Source organism: Ammospiza caudacuta, chromosome 3 (genome assembly GCF_027887145.1).
Source record: "Ammospiza caudacuta isolate bAmmCau1 chromosome 3, bAmmCau1.pri, whole genome shotgun sequence".
NCBI classification, from domain to species: Eukaryota; Metazoa; Chordata; class Aves; order Passeriformes; family Passerellidae; genus Ammospiza; species Ammospiza caudacuta.
Window position 1 is genome coordinate 30,839,563 of NC_080595.1, and position 19,221 is coordinate 30,858,783.

At 40.1% G+C, this 19,221-nt stretch overlaps 1 protein-coding gene across 2 annotated transcripts in view; it reads left to right on the top strand.

Moving 5' to 3' along the window:
• EPAS1 (endothelial PAS domain protein 1) overlaps positions 1–11,256 on the top strand; it is a 77,308-nt gene extending 66,052 nt beyond the window's left edge. Inside the window, exons 8-16 of one of the 2 annotated variants that reach the window (XM_058802629.1) lie at positions 1,252–1,399; positions 2,141–2,349; positions 2,674–2,861; positions 3,715–3,825; positions 5,509–5,993; positions 7,090–7,213; positions 7,303–7,420; positions 7,990–8,172; positions 8,882–11,256. In XM_058802629.1, the coding sequence (XP_058658612.1) occupies positions 1,252–1,399; positions 2,141–2,349; positions 2,674–2,861; positions 3,715–3,825; positions 5,509–5,993; positions 7,090–7,213; positions 7,303–7,420; positions 7,990–8,172; positions 8,882–9,033 (1,718 nt within the window). In that variant the 3' untranslated portion in view covers positions 9,034–11,256. The remainder of the gene's footprint in view (positions 1–1,251; positions 1,400–2,140; positions 2,350–2,673; positions 2,862–3,714; positions 3,826–5,508; positions 5,994–7,089; positions 7,214–7,302; positions 7,421–7,989; positions 8,173–8,881) is intronic. The other variant, XM_058802628.1, reaches the window with a different exon arrangement.
• Positions 11,257–19,221: the final 7,965 nt, after the last annotated feature.

Sequence of the window (19,221 nt, forward strand, 5' to 3'; positions counted from 1 at the left end):
GTAGGAGAGGCTGACAATAGCTAGCTTCTTTTAATGGCCACTCTCACTAGGAATTTTTCTGTAAAAAGACCACAGTATCAATTTTCCAGTCCTCCTGAGTCAAATTGCATTATTTCTAGGGCATTAGTTTGACGGCATAGTTCTTTTGGATGTAAAAGCTGTTTAAAAGGAAAGGTTGCCAATGTGTGGTCAAAGGTTTTGTTCAGCCAGTTCCCACTTCTGCTGCTACTCAGTGTGAGTATGTCTGCTTACAAGTACAAGGTTTTATTAGTGCAAGTACTGCTTGTCTACTCCAGCCCAGATTTTTTTGCCATTGATTGACATTTTCCCTTCACTGACAGCTTTGAATTACAACAGGCAGGACATCATAAAACCTTACATCTCAGAAGTCCAAATCTCTGCACTGAAAACTTGTTATCTGCAAATATTGCAAAATATTGGGGGATAGCAGGGCGACAGATTTCACCCTTCAAACATTTAGAAGCTTTAAACCCAAGTTGTACTATTGTCAGTTTATAGTTTGAGAAACCCAGGAGAGTTCAAAAAAACAGAGTTAAAAGAGCATTACTTGATTTGGTCATGTGGATCTTGGTTTCTTCTAGGCTGCTAATTCCAAGCACTTGCTTGGAACAGCACAGTTCAACCAGAGGGAAAAGTACTGTAGTTCAGCTTTTTCTTTTCTCTAGACAAAGCAGTTCTCTTTACTATTCTTATTTATTCTTATTCTTTGGATACCTTTTTAAGACTGATAGTAAGATAGACTACCATAAGGTCTTAATTTTTTAAAAAATCTTACTTAATATAGCTTTTAAACCACTTGATTTTTGTATTTATTGATTAGCTAAATAAGGAAACTGTAGTTCCCTCAACAAATTCACTTTTCTACAGATCAATTACCAAGACACTCCTACAATGGGAAATCAAGAAACATGCAGTCAGCAGGCATTATTTTGGGAGTTGAGATATATTAATTTTGTTTCATTCCACATTCTGATCTGAAGATTCAGACCATCTCAAAACTCAAATGCCAGAATTCAAATTTTCAATCTTCAGCAGAAGCCTCAAATGAACAGCCCCCTTCATGTTTCAAATGGATGAATTTTCCCAAAGTTAAGCACATCCCTTGTCCGTAAATGCTTCGGTGCACATCTGCGTAATGAAAGCTCAGAAGTGGGCGTATTTAAAACAAGTGTTACACGTTGTGTATTCCTGTCCTGATGCATTATTTCTATCTCTGCCCCCTTTTCTCAGTGTGTACAAAAGGTCAAGTAGTGACGGGCCAGTACCGTATGCTGGCCAAGCATGGGGGATACGTATGGCTGGAGACCCAGGGAACGGTGATTTACAATACCCGAAACCTGCAGCCCCAGTGCATCGTCTGCGTCAACTACGTGCTCAGGTGGGTTCAGGGCACACACGTGTGCATTCACGTGCTGCAGAAACGCAATGTTTGGAGGAACTTTTCAAGGGTCTATTTATTCAACGTTGTTGTTCCAAAATCAGTTTAGTCATGTTTGTTCAGTCTTGTTTACTGATGTTAGACATCGATGAAAAATGTGGCGTGCCTGTTCCCATACACGCTGTTGAAATACACCACCGCCTTTCTGCTTTGCAGAGTGGCTGCTGTGCTCGTACAGCAGAGTGTACGGTCTGCACTGAAGATTTTATTGTGCAACACAACTGCTCATGTGTTTTGTTTTTCTAATGCTGTGACCAAGAGATAAAACTAAGTAGTAACTCTATCGTATGTTGCTAGGAGAAGCTGTTTACAGCCTTAAAAATCAGGACCAATCAGAAGTTTTGCCTTCATTTGGCAAAACTCAAGATTTTTTGCTCCTAGTTGGGGCCAAAATAGGAAATACTTATTTGAGTGATAGTCTGGGTCATTACAGCCTCAACTACATCCCTTTAAAAAGCAGAGCAACAAAGCCCTGAGTATTCCCACAGAAGTCCTGACCACACTCTCTGCGTTATCCGAAATGGTGGTGCTCAGCAACGCTGGAACTGTGCCTCGCCTGTCGAGAGCCTGGCACGCAACTGAGCGGCCAAAGTGCTCCTATAGCCCCAGCTTGTGCTGCCTACTTTATCCACATCTTCCATCTTTATGGTACAAAATGCCTGAAAGCTGTTCTCTCCTTAGTGAAATTGAGAAGAACGATGTTGTGTTCTCCATGGACCAAACAGAATCACTCTTCAAGCCTCACCTGTTGACAATGAACACTGCCTATGACAGCGGCATCCCTGCGACAGAGAAGAGTGACTTCTTGTTTACTAAGCTGAAGGAAGAACCAGAGGAACTTGCTCAGCTGGCACCAACACCTGGTGATGCCATTATTTCCCTGGATTTTGGTTAGTATTTGTATAAATTATTTTTGTCCAACAAAGAGCCACATGTGAGCCTGCATTTAGAAACTTAATAGACAAAGTCTGTTTGCTGTGTGTACAAATTGTGAGTAATGGCTAAAAGAGCCCACATGCTCACACCAGTGGAAAATTTCTGTGAATGAGAGCAGGAGTCTTGCTTTCTTGCTGACTAAATAACGTGCATTAAGTCTATGCCAACTTATTGTCATGGCAACTAGGAGCAGTGTTTACTTTAATGAATAGCTGCAGTTACATCATAACACTGCACCAGCTAAAAGTACTCATTAATATTGTTAAAACCCCATCCAGGAACACAGAAGTTTGAGGAAGCCCCTGCCTTCACCAATGCTGTTTTGACACCAAACAAAACGTGGCCAGTGGAAGTGAAAAGCCACCCTGCTCAAGGTGAAACACTGACGATACCATCCTTTACAATGCCTCAGATTGCACCTGGCAGCAGTACTCCAAGTGCAAGCAGCAACAGTAGCTGTTCCACGGTAAGAAGAGCTTAAAAAACATTAAAAGCATTATATGTTTTGTATCCAAATCCCATCAATATATATAGACAACATTTTTGTGTTGGCAGTCCTGCCTCACTTCTTATTAGCAAGGCCCAGAGTATCTCTATTCTTCCTATACTGCATCATGCCTTAAGAATTAATAGCAAAACTATGAAATGGGAACAATATCCTGGCTTCACACTGCAGTCCTCATTGTCGCCCAGCTGTCCCTCTAGTAATTACTGTACCATATAAAACAACTAGTAGGAGAACATGCTACCACCTTTCATGGAGTTAGCCTTATATAAAAAACCAATATACAATTGTGTGGCCACTGGGATCATTGCCCCAGAGCCAGCCTCCTTCTGTTAAGTAGAAGCTGTAGCTTTTAGGAAGCTTACCCAAGTCAGGCTTTTGAGAGCAGCTCCTTGGAGTTTCCCACTGAAGAAATGAATCTGCTTCTGTGGCACTGCCCCCAGGAGCTGGAGCCACTCTTACCAGAGGGTAGCCAGTCTTAAGAAAATCACAGAGGTATTGCTAAGCATCTTCTTTCTTGATAAAAGTATTTAATTTCTTGTTGCTGGTCTGAGCTGCCAAAAAACATTTAAAATAGGATGACCGCTATATTCCTGTAATGGGTGCCTATGTTTTGCACTGACACTCTTGTGTCAGAAAAGCTTCTGATAGAAGTGGACAGTTTTGGGTTCTGAGCCCACTAAATACACCATCTGCCCATTCACTTTTCATAGGAAAGATCTGTTACTGAATAACAGCATGGCATAAATGACATGATGCTAAGCCAGCATTGTGGTTGTCTTCCTGCTTAGAACAAATTATTATTTCCATGCAGCCCAGCAGCCCAGGAGATTATTACTGTTCTGTGGATGAAGATCTTAAGATCGAGGTGATTGAAAAGCTTTTTGCCATGGACACAGAATCAAAAAGTCAGTGCACCTCCCAGGTAATGAACTCTCTCTTCTAAAAGCCACCAAGATCAGTCTCCTACTAGAAGTAGACAGTGCAGCTGCTACTTGTGTTGTGCATGCAGATATTGGGATACAGCATTTAAACTGCATTTGCACATGCACACCAAATCTTTGATGCACATTAACAAAACAGTGCACTTCCAAAAGCTGCCATGTCAATCTCTGTCCCTAACACTCTGAAACATGAGGTTTGGAGTGTCACTGTGGTGGCACTGCTAATCACCAGAGATTGCAAAATGTGGAGGCTTCTGTAGATAGGATAAGGAATATAAGAAGCAGCAATTCGTTTTTAAATGCAGCCAAATGACTAATGAGCAAACATCCTTTCTAGGACAAAATATAAATAAACTAATTCTTGAAAAACACCCAAAGGAGACAGGGGTCCCCTCATAGCACACATCTCCTTTAACTACAATAATGAAAACTCATTTTAGATATATGCTTCCTCTTTTGCCTCTTGGAGGTTTTCAGAGAGACCAGAAAATTACTTACACATAAAGTAACACACAGTCTCCATCTCCTGCATTCTAATAATGATGTAAGTGTAGAAATTTTCCCTATAAATAAATAAACCCACTATTACAACATTACAGCAAGTGAGCTAGTGAATAAAAGGTGTGGGCCTGATTCAGCTTGCTGAACTTTAAATACTTCATTGAAATGCTTTGTGAAGAGCTTCTGCTTTATAGTTGAGAGAAAGGAACAGGCACCACTGATTGGTAGCACAGACCTCACACGCATCTCTATTTATTAATCCTACAGAAAGTTTGGGATGCTGCTGCCCAAATTAGGTACTTCAATTTGCTAAAACAACTTACAGGCTTAGGTAGGCTGTAATCCATGTTCTGAAGAAATTTTGTCTAAGTCTGGACGTAGAAATGAAAGCAAGAGAAAGAGCAGACAGATAGAAGTGTGGAGTAGGATGAAACTCACTGCAAGACTTTACATGTGCAAACTTCAGTATTGTCAGATTCAGTATCTGCTTGCTCAGGTGTGTCCCACCACATCAGCTGCTTTTGGTGGGAAAAAGAAGTATTATAAAAGTGCTGCAGGGGTGTTATGAGCTGACTGGGGAGCCAACATTGATTATCGTCTCTGTTCGGCTCTGGTCAAATGCCAAGAGAAGTGAATGTGGGTGTGACTAGTCCTCCTAGGGAGAAAAGAATACAGATTTAAGTGTGATAATGTCCTTCTGGCTAAATTTTTTCAACCCTTGCATTTTTAGACACCTTTTTTAGTGTAGCTGAATTGTGAGAAAGCTGTGGTTTTTATTTTAACATGAAAAAGCCTGAGGTTGAACTACATGCCACATATTGTAGAGTCTTGGCAGACAAGTTATTCAAAGCTTAGTGAAACAGCATCTACTTCAGATCACAGGAGGATCTGGAGGCTGCATGCAAGCTGCTTTAACAAATATTGCTCCTCTGAGAGGTTTTTTCCTTCAGTTTGTTGTCTTAATTTTGCTGCTGATGATAATACAATGAACATGTATGCTAGCATAGAAATAAGACATCTTTAAAGAGGAGTTGGCCAGTTTCATTAGGTAAATTTGGCATACAGTGATTTTTCAACTTTGCATCTGTTAGTATTCCATATCACACTAACTGCCACAACTATTACTAATTTATAGTTTCTTTATGAACTTCATCTTTCCACAGACTGACTTTAATGAACTGGACCTTGAAACCTTGGCTCCTTACATTCCTATGGATGGAGAAGATTTCCAGCTCAGCCCCATCTGCCAAGAAGAAAGTCCTCTCTGTGAAAGTGCACAAAATACCCAGCAGCATCTAAGTAGCATGAGTACCATCTTCCAACCCCTCGCTCCTACTTCACAGAATCAGTTCCTCCCAGAGAAATATTGCCCACAGCTATCAAATGAAAAAATTAACTCTGGTCATGGGTCCCTGTCATCGGTGTTCTTCAACAATATGAATAGGTCATCATTGCCACCATACCATGACCAAGCCAGCACTCCCCTGTCTTCAATGGGAGGAAGATCAAACACCCAGTGGCCACCTGATCCCCCATTAGAATATGTTCCAGCAAAATGGAGACTCATGGATAAATACTCAGGATCCCTATCAAGTTCCCCCTCGGGCCCACCAATAACTTCTCAGAGAGTGCCCATATACAAAAAAAGGTATGTGTTGCTGTGGTAAAACTATGTATATTTACCAAAAAATATTTTGAGGAATGAGAAGGGTCATAATCTTGAAAATTAATTTTTCTCAATTCAGCTGAAACAATTTGTTGTGATAGGCATCAGACTGCAGCTCTGGGGAAATTAATGTGGTGCTCTCCCAGTGGCAGTGAGTCTGGAGGAAGCAGAAGTGGGCTAATTTTTCATTGCCTGTAAGGATAGGCAAATGAATTTCCTGCTGGTCCAGTTAAAATTACACCAGTAATTTTGCAAAGCATGCTTGACTTTATTTAAGAGCAGTACCAAAAAGACTTACTGGTGCAGCAGTAGCAGGGACGGACACACACATACTTTCTTACCTTGCATATATTTTCTGCACAACAGAAAATGGGGAAGAGAGAAGAATGAAAGTACATTATTGCTGGCATATGTAAATACTACAGCCAAGACTTAAATTGCAGGCTCTGTTTCTACAACCTTTTTGTTTGCTTTCTTACACATGTGAACAGTATGTGATGCAATGTAGATCAGAGGGCACAGTCCTAGAAGTTGCCTTATAGCTAGAAGTTTCTCTGTAGCTCTTGACTTTTCAGTGTTGCTCATACTGACATGTTCAGGAGGTACATAAAATAGCAATGGTCATTTTTAAACACGAAGCTGTGCAGTTTGCTTTTTGGGATTTCTTGTTGGCAGAAATACCAGTGTCTGAATATGCATCTGGAAAGAAAGGGTTTGTCCCCAGTCAACAACTTGTGTGTTCATACTTAGTATGTAAAACAAGGGAACATGCATGGCTCTCAAATCCAGCTCTTAAGAATTACATTACTTTCTTTTTCACAGCATTTTTTGTCTGCCTGGAGATCCCTAGAGGGTGTTTATGCTAAACTTTCATAAGTCTTTGATCCCAAACGTCAAAAGTTTCTAAAGATGGTAGGATGACTAATAACAGGAAATGAAAACATTTGATGTTTGAGATTTGTCCACTGGCAAGTCTCAGACACTTTAGATGTCTTTAAATGAAAGAAGAATCTGTATAAGTGAACCAGATTATTTTGATTTGCCTTCCTGTGCACTCACAAAGATGTCCTCTCCACAGGCCCCTGGATGCTTTTGGACAACGAGGCATAGATATAAACCCAGCAAGACTTGCTCTGTCTAACAGTTTGAAACTGAAGCGACAACTGGATTATGAAGAACAAGCCTTGCAACAACTGAGTGGGGTAATCATAAGAAATGCATCCCCTTCACAACTTTGGACTCATCATGGTCATCAGTGTAATTGTTTGTTTTGCTTCCCTTCTCATTCTAGGGAGATCCATCTGTCATTAACCCATCTCACTTAATGTGGAAGAGAATGAAATTTCTCAAGGGGGAAAACTGTTCCTTGGTTACAGAAAAGAAGTCTCTCAGCACAAGTGTTCTTACTGGTAAGACAAAAGAAAGTGGTTTTGCAATGTTACATATTGAAATACCATTTTAAGACAGGTTGAATAGGGAAAAAAGCTCTTTCAAAAGGAAATGTAAATAAACTCTGTAAATATTACACCAAGCTAAAATTAAAGACCAAGTTGTATCGCTAAGAGCTGAACAATTTAAAGGTACATTTGATAAGTACCATTTAGTTGGTTTCTCGGATGTTCACACACTTGCTTGGGAGGGAACAGAAAACAGCTTGATGGAGCTGTGTTTACCTCCTGCTGATCCAAGGTGTGAATATCTCACACCTCATCTGAGATGTGAATATCTCACATCTGAGAGATAGAACAGATACTGCTTCTCTACAACACTGTGTTTCCTTACACAAGCGTATCTTGACTGCAATACTACTGCTAGAGCTGGGGCTATTTCTAGATTTCCTTTGTCATAACATGCAGATTTGCCTATGCTGTAACACCACCACACTGATGTTCACTTTGCTTTGGATCAATATTATCTACTATAATTATTGCACTGGCTTCATTTAGCTTTTTCTTTTTCTCTACTATTTAAATAACAGATGAATTTTTCTGTAACTCGAGAGGTCTGAGCCAACCAATGAATCAACTGCAGCAACAGCAGCAGCAGCATCAACTCCCCTGTGACAGTCCGGGTGAGAATTTGAAAGCAGGAGCGTTTCCCCCTCTGTTTTACAGTTCCCATTGTCAGGACTACAGTGTCCAGCCAGCTCATAAAGCATCAGGTAAGAGCTGTCAAACACAGAGATTGGAAAATGTTGGTATTTTGTTCCAATACTGATTCCATGAAAAAAAAACAAACCAAAAATGTGGAGGAGAAGGATGATAAAAATCAAAATACAGCACAAAAAATCAGTTTTGTGGTTTAGTGTGAAACTGTAATGTTTACATTTGTAATACATGAGAAAAATATTTTTACCCTCCATTTCAGTTAAAGTTAATACCTTTTGACCTTGGAGGACCCATCATCCTCCATCCACACTCGGGTCTTGTGATAGAATTGATTATTATATGGTACTAAAGAACTTTGCTGCAGCATTGATATGGAGGTTTGAAGGTTGGACTCTTAACATGTGCCTTCTAAATGTTGAAATAAGTAATAAAAGGGGACATGTGTCTGTCCCTTTTAATACATGAGAGGAGTGGCGTCAATTCAGAAACCATGTCTTTTACTACAGCTTTTCTCATCTACACCAATGGAGTTTTTCTCAGAACAATCTCAGTTTGGGGGTGGAGGTGAAAAACTGCCCTTGTTTGTGTGACACCCTTGCAGCAGTTTAAGGAGGGGCAGAGCACAGGTTTGCTCTGACACCTGGAACTGCCGGTGGTTTGAGGCGTATTGACGTAAAAACAGAATGAAACTGCCGTAAGCAGAAGAGGTGGGAGGAAACAAGTGCCCTTTCTAGTCTCAGCACCTTCGCTGCTGTGTTCCAGGTCTGACCAGCCGCCTGCTGGGGCCCTCCTTTGAGCCCTACCTGCTGCCTGAGCTGACGAGATACGACTGTGAGGTGAACGTGCCGGTGCTGGGCAGCTCCACGCTGCTGCAGGGCAGCGAGCTGCTGCGGGCGCTGGACCAGGCCACCTGAGCGAGCCCGCCAGCGCCACGGCCGCACTGCTCAAACAGCTTCTGGTTCAAATATATTTCTGCAGGTAGACAATTTCTAATACCAGTACACTTTCACAGGATTTTACTTAGATATTGAACCTGTCCACATTACCAAATAGTGGCCTTTTGAAGTTACTCACTTTATTATTCATATTAAAGAAATACATCTACTGTATTTTCTCTATTGCAATTAAACTGGTGTTTAGAGAGTTTGATTACCCTCCCCTTATCTCATTACCTGTAATTTATAGTCTGAATATTTTTTTTTTCAAATTTCATGCTAATAAAAAGCTGTGGTATAAATGCCTCATCATGTGATACTTTGGCTGCAGTACTGCAAAGATATATTTTATTGCCAAAGATGAATGAAACAAATTTGATCTCCAACCACAGTTTTTTGTTGATCTGCCAAATTAAAATCCTTCGAGTCTTTCTGTTTTCCAGCATTTATTTTATTATAACTTTAATAACTTTTGGAAAAGCATACTAAGGAAAAATCCCAGCCTTCTGCCTCCCATCCCTTTCCTTCATTTTTATATACTTTGTTGAAAGAAATGTGAATGGTGAAATGCAATGTTTGTGGGTATCTGTGAAAGTTGCACGTTTTAAGCTTTTTTCCTCAGAAGCAAGCCACATTCTCAGCTGCCTTAACCAGGCTTAGCTCTACAGCCAAGGGAATCCTACAGATTTGTCCCAGTGGAGGATTTAGGCCTGTGTTTTTGTTTGTTTTGAGGTTTCTTGTTTTGTTCTTTGTTGTTGCATTTATTTTTTACACAAAACAGATTTTTTTTTAATTATTATCTCTCTCTGGGTCAGTTGTTAATCATCTCTTGGTACTTTTGCTATATCTATGACAACTATTTTAAGAGCTGTTTCTGCTAGGAACTTGTAGCATTTGTTATGCTGTTGCTGATATTTCAGGAATCAGAGCAGTGGCCAGTACTAACACCTCTGATTAATGTTACCCTTTTCCATTTTATATGCCAGCTAGCAATATAATTGCAATATTGAATAAAAAAATCTCAAAATAGTATTTTCCAGAGTATTAGGTTGGCTCAGTTGTAATTAGACAAAAAGAATTAGGGATTACATAGTGAGATGACTATCCAGCAGGGAGGTCCCTCATTTTTACTTGCCTTACATTTATCAGTAGCTAGAAAGTCATTAAAAGGCACCCAGACATTTTCAGAGCTCCTTTTCAACTATCATTAATTGTCATGCACATATTTTAAAAATAGGGCTTTGAATGCTTTCAAAGGGTTTTGAAAATTTAAATTACAGCATCTCTAAACAGCAAAAAATAATACAATAAAAGGCACGTGAGCAGTTCTGACTTAAAAATACATAAAAACTTAGATCTGTGTTGAGATCTATCTTGTTTCCTCCACTGGTATAAATCACTGTAGATTCACTGAAGAAAATGAAACAGTGGCAAAGTATAAAAGGTAAAAATCTGGCCCAGAAACTTAGAACAAAAATATGTTTTTGAGACTTCTGAGTCTGCTGAAGCCTGGTGTATAAAATTGCTTTATTTCATGCACCGACACTTGCATAGAGAGAGCCTTGGGTTCATAGAGCACTTCAGAGTTCGCTGTGCTAAGCAAGTCTTAACCACACATACTTAGAAAAGCTGAAGACCTTTTGTTATGGGTACATAATGTAAAAAAAATATACTTCCTATTGTAGGCAATCTTTCAAGAGTTTATTACCAAAAATAATCTACTCGTAAAGTGAAGTAATTACTGTGTGAAAAAATTTATTGTAAGCATCAACCTCTGATGAAAATTGGCCATCCACATTTGACAAATTTGCAGTGGCACAGACTTAAGGCTTCAAGGATTAAAGACACTTGAATACTGCTCTTCTGTTCCTTATTTGTGTAGTTTCAGCATTAAAAATGTTATACCTTAACAGTTTACTAAAACACTCTGAAAAAATATTCTATGTCTTAATATTAATCATACTTTTTATCATAATTATTTCATAATCTATATTGCTGAATTCTTATTGACAATATTATAACTGTATGGGAACTTTAACTTGATAAGGAAATGTATTTTGACACTGATACCTTATTAAAGTATACTGATCCTAAATTCTTTGTGACTCATTTGCTATGAAATTGTTATTTGTTGTATCATTGTAAAACAAAAGTATTTATTAAATTATTTATAGAAAATAAAGGTTTGCATTGATCTTTGAAGACTGAGAGAACAATCAAATGTTACCCATGTTTGAGAGCTGGGAAGGAGCCTGCCAAAGGTCCATACTATCAACTGCTTTGTAGAGTTTACCTGGCTTCCCTCAAATGAAGAAGCAATGCCCTGGAACCAGACCACTGCCCTTCTGGAACTTGTCCTGTGGCTCAGACTGTTGCTTCTACTTCAAAACTGAGGAACTGAGGGTACCTTTTGTAATGCTACCCTTACAAAAAAAAAAAAAAAAAAAAAAAAAAAAAAAAAAAAAAAGAGAGGGAAAATTAACTCCACCAAGTCACAGTTTAGAGGCTGAATTTCCACAGTTCCCAACCTGAGTTTTGGTGGAGAAACAGAAGCCATCATATTCTAGCAGTCTTGGCAAGCCCCTGACTTATGAGCTTTCCCCATCAAATCCTTCCAAGCCTCTGCTTCACCCTGACAGTAGTCATTAATCCCAATGCTGCTGTTAAACAGGTCAGTCCTTTTCCATATAGAAAATGCCAGTTTTGCCTGTGCAAAACACATAGTAGGAGGACAGACACATTAAAAAATTAATTTCCAAACATGCATCTAAACTTCAGTGCTGTGTGGAAGCTGTTAATGCTTGATCCTTCTGATAACTGCCTTTGAAACATGCTGTGCCTACACAGCCAGTGAGCTGCTCAAGCAGCAGCAATTCTTGTGAAGAGCCTGCAAAAGTGGGCTATTGTTACCTCCTTTCTCAGACAGGACACTCTGTAGGAGTAGAAACCAAATCCTTGCCTCTAAATCTGTTGTAATTAACATTAACTATACAAAACTCTCCCTTTTAAAGTATCCACTTAGTCTTTGTCTAAGCGTCCCTTGGAGTAACTCAGATCCTAATCCAATTGAGTTCTGAAAAAAGTAATAGGAAAATTAATTGAAAAAACCAAAAAACAATCTCTGAAATAGAGATTAACCTGTTGAGATCAACTACTATCTTTTGAAGAGTGCAGTAGTTAACTGTTAATATGAATTAGTGCTGTCAGGCATTATTTTTGGGGTGTCCAAACAGCTGATTGCTCACACACTCATACTTTAAGGGTCCTGCAGTCACCATTCCCACGTTCAAATAGCTGAAGGAACATATTTGTAGTACCTTGAGCTGCCTATTTTCTTTCCTCCTCTAAACACTTCCCCCAGCTAAACACTTCTCATGTTAATTAGTTTTAGTGGGTTTTCCTTACGTATATGAACATTCTGGGCAGCTAAACTCTGACAGTACAATTTACATACCCCAAGGACCCAAAGCCTGGTCAGAAACAGGATGCAACCTATGAATTAATAGCTGAGTTTTCTTCTGCTGAACAGGGATTTATGGCAGCTTCTTAATTTTCTTTTCTCCCCAGTAGGCCAGCAGAAGTGCTTAAAATTCAGCGTACATCATCTTTCACTGCCTAAAAGCACCATTTCTTGGCATCAGACTTTGTATCTCTAACAGCACAGCACTGATCCCAATGATGTTGTTCAACACTCATTACATTCTACTGAAAAATTGGCCTGTTTTGCCAAGCTCTCATGACTTGGGCTGATCTCAGCCTCTGGCTGATTATCAAGTCTATCATCCTTTTAAAATGATCAAGCAATCATTTTTCCTGGAACACAGAATTCACTCAGGTAAGATTCATGATGTTTATCAAGGAAATACTTATAACAAAATACAATAGGAAATTCTCAACGTGTGATTACTAATAAAAATACAAGAAAGCCCAGAGAACTTGGATAACCAAGTCCAATTGTCCTCTCACTGGAGACACAGGCTCCTAAGCCATACTGAAATCTGCAGACACTACGTGATTCATCACACTCACTTGGAGCAGCAGGCAGAGCACACAGAAGACTAACACACAGATGCTCTAGTTCTAGGTGGTGAAGGTTTCATCTGTTACTTCTACCTGAGGAGCTTTATAAAGTTATTCACAGACATGCCACATACCTATGTGTGTGTATATATACACTTTAATTTTTTTTAAAGAGCTACAGTGGAGAACAGGAAACATTCTTCTACATCTAAATAAACAGCCTATTTTTAATTTCCCCTCCAACTCCTAATTATAGGCTTCCCAAGGGAGGAAGAAATAATTTCTAAGAAAAAATCAAGTCCTTAACAATATTTTATTAGGAAAAAGTCTGTCACACATCCCTGTCCTGCTCCCTTAGCACAAGCCAACACACAGCACAAAGGCTGCCTTTTGGTTTCCAGGGACTGCATCTGAGCCCACTGTTGCCTGTGGGGAAGGCAGGGTGGATTCTTTTTGCTCCAGGCTCAGTTCATTGATATTTCCTTCATTAACTGACACAACAAAAGCACCATCAGAAGGCTCCAGTAATTGGGACATAGCCCAGTTTTGGGTGTTTGCATTAAAAATGTATTTGAATATACAATTTTTTTTTTTTTTTAAGTGAGAAACACCTTAGCCACATTTTGCTGTTATTTGACTGAAAGCCAGCCTGAAGTTTTGTAAGCTTGTGATATGCCACAGGTCTCACATGGAACATTTCCTTGAAGAAGTCCTAAGTTCCTGTAATCAAGGAATTTAGGAGTTACTTAATTCTCTTCAGTCATGCCTCCCAGTTAGGAATGTGGTTAGGATGTCTCATTAGGGAACAGCAGCGCATTCCTGGGCCTGGCTTACAAGGACTAGCTGCAAGCCAGCCAACACCAGCATTGACATGCTGCAGGCAGCAGCAGCTGTGTCACACCTTGGGTACTATCTGATGTAGAAATTCCTGCATCTTAACTTCACTTGTGTTGCATCTCAAAAAAACCCAACTCCCCCAGACTCCTCACTTGAAAAGTCTGTGTTTAGGCCTTGGAATTAAAAACAAAACCAGTAAGCTAGATCTTCAAAGGCACCAGCACCAGAAACCAGAGTGACTTTGTTGCAGGCATATGTTAATATTTGGGATGTGGCTGTTGATCTTTGAAGGACTGACACTAGCTCTAGGGACTGAAGCTGTCTCCCCACAGCACTGGCAAAGGCAAACCAGAAGACAATACCTCAAGCATTGCCTCCTCCAAGCTTATTGGTGTCCCCCTCTAGTGCATAGTTCCAGAACCAAAGCTCCTAGATAAAACACAGCAGCACAGCAGCACCACCTTGATGGCTTGTTCATCCATCAAACATCAAATATCCTCTAGTCTCTCAACAGCTGAATGTGTTTCTTAGCTGCAGCAAGCACCTGCAGACAATTGCTTAGTCTTGACTCCTGTCCTTTCCTCTAACCTCGATGTGTTCCTTCCACCAGCCCCCAGTGCATGCACAGGTCTATGGTTTCAGCATTCTGATTTCTGCCTCATGGTGCCTTCCCTTGCCCAGCTCACCTTCCCCTCCTGACAAACCTGTCCCATCTCTCACAGCCCTCATTGCAGACAGCAGTTTTCAGCAAGGATTTTGGAACTTGCAGTGTGGGTTCTTTCTCTTCATGCCCTTGCCTTGGCTGCCTGTTGGATACAATGGTCAGACAGACTCACAGCCATTTTCACCCAAACCTCAGCCTCTCTCCCTCTTGGGCTGAGCTCATGTTAAAACGCCCAAACCCCATTCCCTCTCTAACCACTGGGCATAACAGACCACAGTCCCTTCCCTGACATGAACGCAGATTTTATGCTCCAACTTACAAGAAGTTAGAGGCATCCTCCCAGGAACTGCAATACTACCCCTGAGTCATTTCAGACATTCTTCCCAGCCTGTTTCTATTTGCTATTCAAGCAAGCAGTGGTAGGGTAAGAATGAAAAATGCTCTGCTGGCTCACAGAAAATATACTCTTTTATCAGCCCCTTGACACAGTGCTTCAGGAAAAATCCCAACAAATTTCAGATGCACACATAATTTATCTTTAAGTTTTCAAAATGAGAGCGGAATTGAGCAAGTTCCCCAGATGGCTGAACTCTGATCTGTAAAACCAGAACAATTTCCCAGCCATAAGAGGAGCAGGATGGGTTTACTCTTTTAGTCCTATCAGCACCACAGAACTAACACTAGTGGGAAGAGAATCCATATTTGTGGCTCCCCAAACCTTCCCATACAAATACTCGCTTGTTCAGGACAAGAATTCACCCTGAGACAGAGAGAGAGGTGCACACACTCATTAGACTGCTGCCAAATGCTGCCCTGCACTTCACAGACACCAACAAGCTCACAACGGGTTTGATTTCAAGGTTCAACTTATCCATCAGTATTTTCAGCCCCGAGAAATCCTTATACACTCACTCCAGAATTTGGCTGCCCAAAGTTTGGAGAACCCTGAGATGCCCCAGAGGACAGTGATCCATGGGGATCTCTCTCTGTCTAGTTATAACCTGTAAGTTGGAAAAATCAAAGGTTAAGACTCACGCAGGCAAACTAAAAACCACTTTATGTCCACCAGAGAGAATGACAGGAAAGTGATTACAGCACCAATTCAGCAGAATTTTCCAGAACAAAGCTATTTTTAAAGACATTGGCAGGAATGTATTTTCCCAGTTACAACTGTTTATGCAATTGAATTATATTTTATATTCTCTAGTGGGAAAAGAACATCAAACAAACCCAGCAGCCTGAAAGTCTTGCTCTCCTTTTCTCAAGATGTTGGTAAACACCAAATTTGAGATAGAAGAGGAAAGCAGCAATACAAAAAACCCACAACTGTCAAACCCCCAGACCAAAGCACACAGCTCTCGGACATTATTTTGTAGCAGAAGTTGTGCGAACTTCTAAGTGGCAAACCACAGAAGTTGCCTCATAGAATGAGCCTTATGATCACTACAAATACATATTATTTTAGTTCAGCCCTTCCTCCACACAGCAGCCCACAACAGTATTACACTGGATCAAACGAAGCATAAAATGGGTGTTGTCACCATCCATTTTTAGATCCGTTGCATGACGTCCATTGGCTTTTTTCCTGGAAGAGCAGGCAATACTAATTGTGTCTATCACTTTATGCTAACACAGATAGTGCTGTCCTTAACTGCAGCCCCCAGAACACACTGGAGTTCACAGAAATCAAACCAGTGGAAGTTTACTGGGAAAACAGGTTGCTCTTTATTTTAACTTCAGCTGCAAACACCATGAGTTTTCCTGTGCCTTGCTCAACTACAGAGATGCTATTTTTTAACATACTGACACCTTCTAACACAGCTTGTTGTCCACAAATTCCATTTTAATCTTTAGTCAGTTTTTGGAGTGCATGATCTATTTCAGAACCATTCTGATCTGCACAGAAATCTCAAAGATAAAAGTGACACCAACACTGAATAATTCTTGGTAAAATTCTCTCTTTTCTCTTAAAACCTCTCTTCTGCAGAAGAGATTGTTTAATGACCTTGAAAAACTACATGGTGTGTTTGCTTTTATCCAGCACCCCTTTTTGCCTTCCCCAGATCCACAGCAAAGAGTCACCCAAGCACTCTGAAAAGTAGACATAAATCTGGCTATTTTAACCATCAATTGCATCTTAATATACTTAATAAACATTTTAACTTCTACTTTTCATTTTTAGAGGCACTTCTTCAAACTCCCCCTAAACTCCTTCTCCTCCTCCATTCAAAACAAATTAAAAAATCATCTTATAGTCACTGAAATATTTGTCTGGTTAACCAGCAGAGGAACCATGAAGTATCTGGAACTCAATGGAAAGACAGGAAACAGGGAATATTCAAGTCAACAGTACTCTCATTCTTCCTTCTGCAACAGTCCCTGCTGGGCAGGGTTTGTTTGCACTGAGGTTTGTATTAGAAACACACACACTTAGCTAAATTACACAAATTCCACAAACCTATGCTAAAAATAATAAACTGAGTGAACAGTGCCTGTGCCCAGCACTTAAAAGCCACAACAGGTGCCTCTGGATGGCAGACTGCCATGATGGCCATACTCAAAACACTTGTCCCAAAACCTGCTGAAAGAAGTGGTCCTCCTTCTTCCCCCCTTCCCTTTTTCCCATATAGTCCCCCCTTCCCATGGAAACATCTCAAAAGAGTATTTTGATTCTTATAGGCAAAATCACATCCTGACTCATGCCTAGGAAATAAATTCCACGTGCCTACAAAATCTATGGTACAAAGTGGTTGCTAAGGTGCCACCATCCACAAGACCCTGAAAAATGTCCAACAGCATTCAGAAATCCATTTTTTAAGATGCTCTTACTGGAAATGCAGATCCCACAATTACAAAAGGAGTTCTGGGATCTTAACTGTGCTGGTGTGACTAATCTTTGAAAGCAGTATTTCGAAATATTTCTTCGAAATACACTGAAACATTCAAATTACTTTTTTTTTTTTAAGTGAGCTACAGAAGAAAAAGGACATGGACAGTCACACAGTCACGTGCAGCACTAACACTGCAGTTGGACAGACCTAGTTTTGACAGCACAAGACGCATGCAAAAATAAATCAGTTCACACCCAAAGAGGAAGGGGCTTGTGGGACTAATCTCTGTTAAGAAAACTAGGCATTCAAACTCCAATTTTCAATATAATATGTTGTAGCTGTACAGCAACCCCAGAAACAGGAGACTGCTGTACCTGTATCACACAGTGTCAGTAACTGAACTAATGCTGAAAGAGTGAAATCCTTCCCTTTCAGGATCTTCCATCAAGATCCAAACAACCAAGATCCAAACAAACAAAATCCAAACAAACAAGATCCAAACAAACAAGATCCTTGGTTATTGTAAAAATACAATAACCAAGGCAACAGGACAGAGTGTATTTGAAGGCAGAACTCAGCAGGATGCCAAGAGGCCTTTCTGAAAATAATGCTGAGTATTCTCTCAGATTTTAAAATGGAAACATCTAGTAGCCCATCATCAATTTCCATGTAGTTATAACATGTTCCTGCCCAACATATCTTTCTACTGATAACTTATTATATCTTCTTGTTTCTCTGTTCTATTAAAAAAACCACAACCAATCAACCAACAAAAAAAATCACCTGACAGGCTGATTTGGATTTTTTAGCTTCTTAGTGTCTCCTGTTAAGAGCTACAGAAATGTAAGTTACATGCTCTAAAAAAATGAGCTACTTTGAAAACTTAACTTTTTAAACAGCTCAGAGAAGATGTCCGTCATCCTTTCATTTCCATGCAGCAGTTTGTGTAGATTTTAGTACAATCAATTCATGTCCATGTCATGTTTCATTTTCATGCTTCATTTTACAAGCCCACTAATCAGACTAATGAGGTTGAATGTGAAGAAATCCCTTTGTTTCAAACTGAACAGCTTCTGAAACCACAGTTAGAATGGTCTTTCTTTGCTTATTCATTTCCTGTTTGTAAGTAATAGCAAAAAAAAAAAAAGCATTACAAAATTTTTCTGCTAAGCCCTAAAGGCAGAAAGCCATCTCAGTACAACATCCCCTGTAATTTCCAGGAGCTCAGGCCGTATATTCCTGTAAGGGAGTTACAGTGCTTTCCACTTTGTGAGTATGCTTAAATGAAAGTAAAATCTTATTAACTGCTTTGGTAGGGTCATAAATATGCTCCATATGTTCCAAAGCAGGGGCTTAAGATGCTCCCGGAGCAAATGCCTGTCTGCAGGCAGCAGGGAATTTGTGCTGTGCTGGGCACACTCCCACATGGAGTCATCGAGTACAACATGTCTAGGGCCTGCCTGGAGCTTCCTGGGAGCTTCCTGGCTCCTTGGCACACCTAAACCATCAAGCACACATACACAGATAACCCAGGGCATGAGACAGAAGCCAGAGGTGAGGAATGGAAATTCCTACTTGGAGATTCATCCCAAGCTGCAATACAAACCCACCAGTGCTCCTCAGAGCTTTTCGTCATGCGTCAGTGGGAACACAGAGAGATGCACCAAGAGACTTAGAAGGGAATACACTCAATTTTGGGACAATATCACAAAAGGCAGCACTGTCTACCCTCCAACAACACTGATAAGTTTGAAATCACAATCTAAACTATCTTGGCTTTAATTTGTTCATTCTGAAGTTGGGCTATGTTTTTCT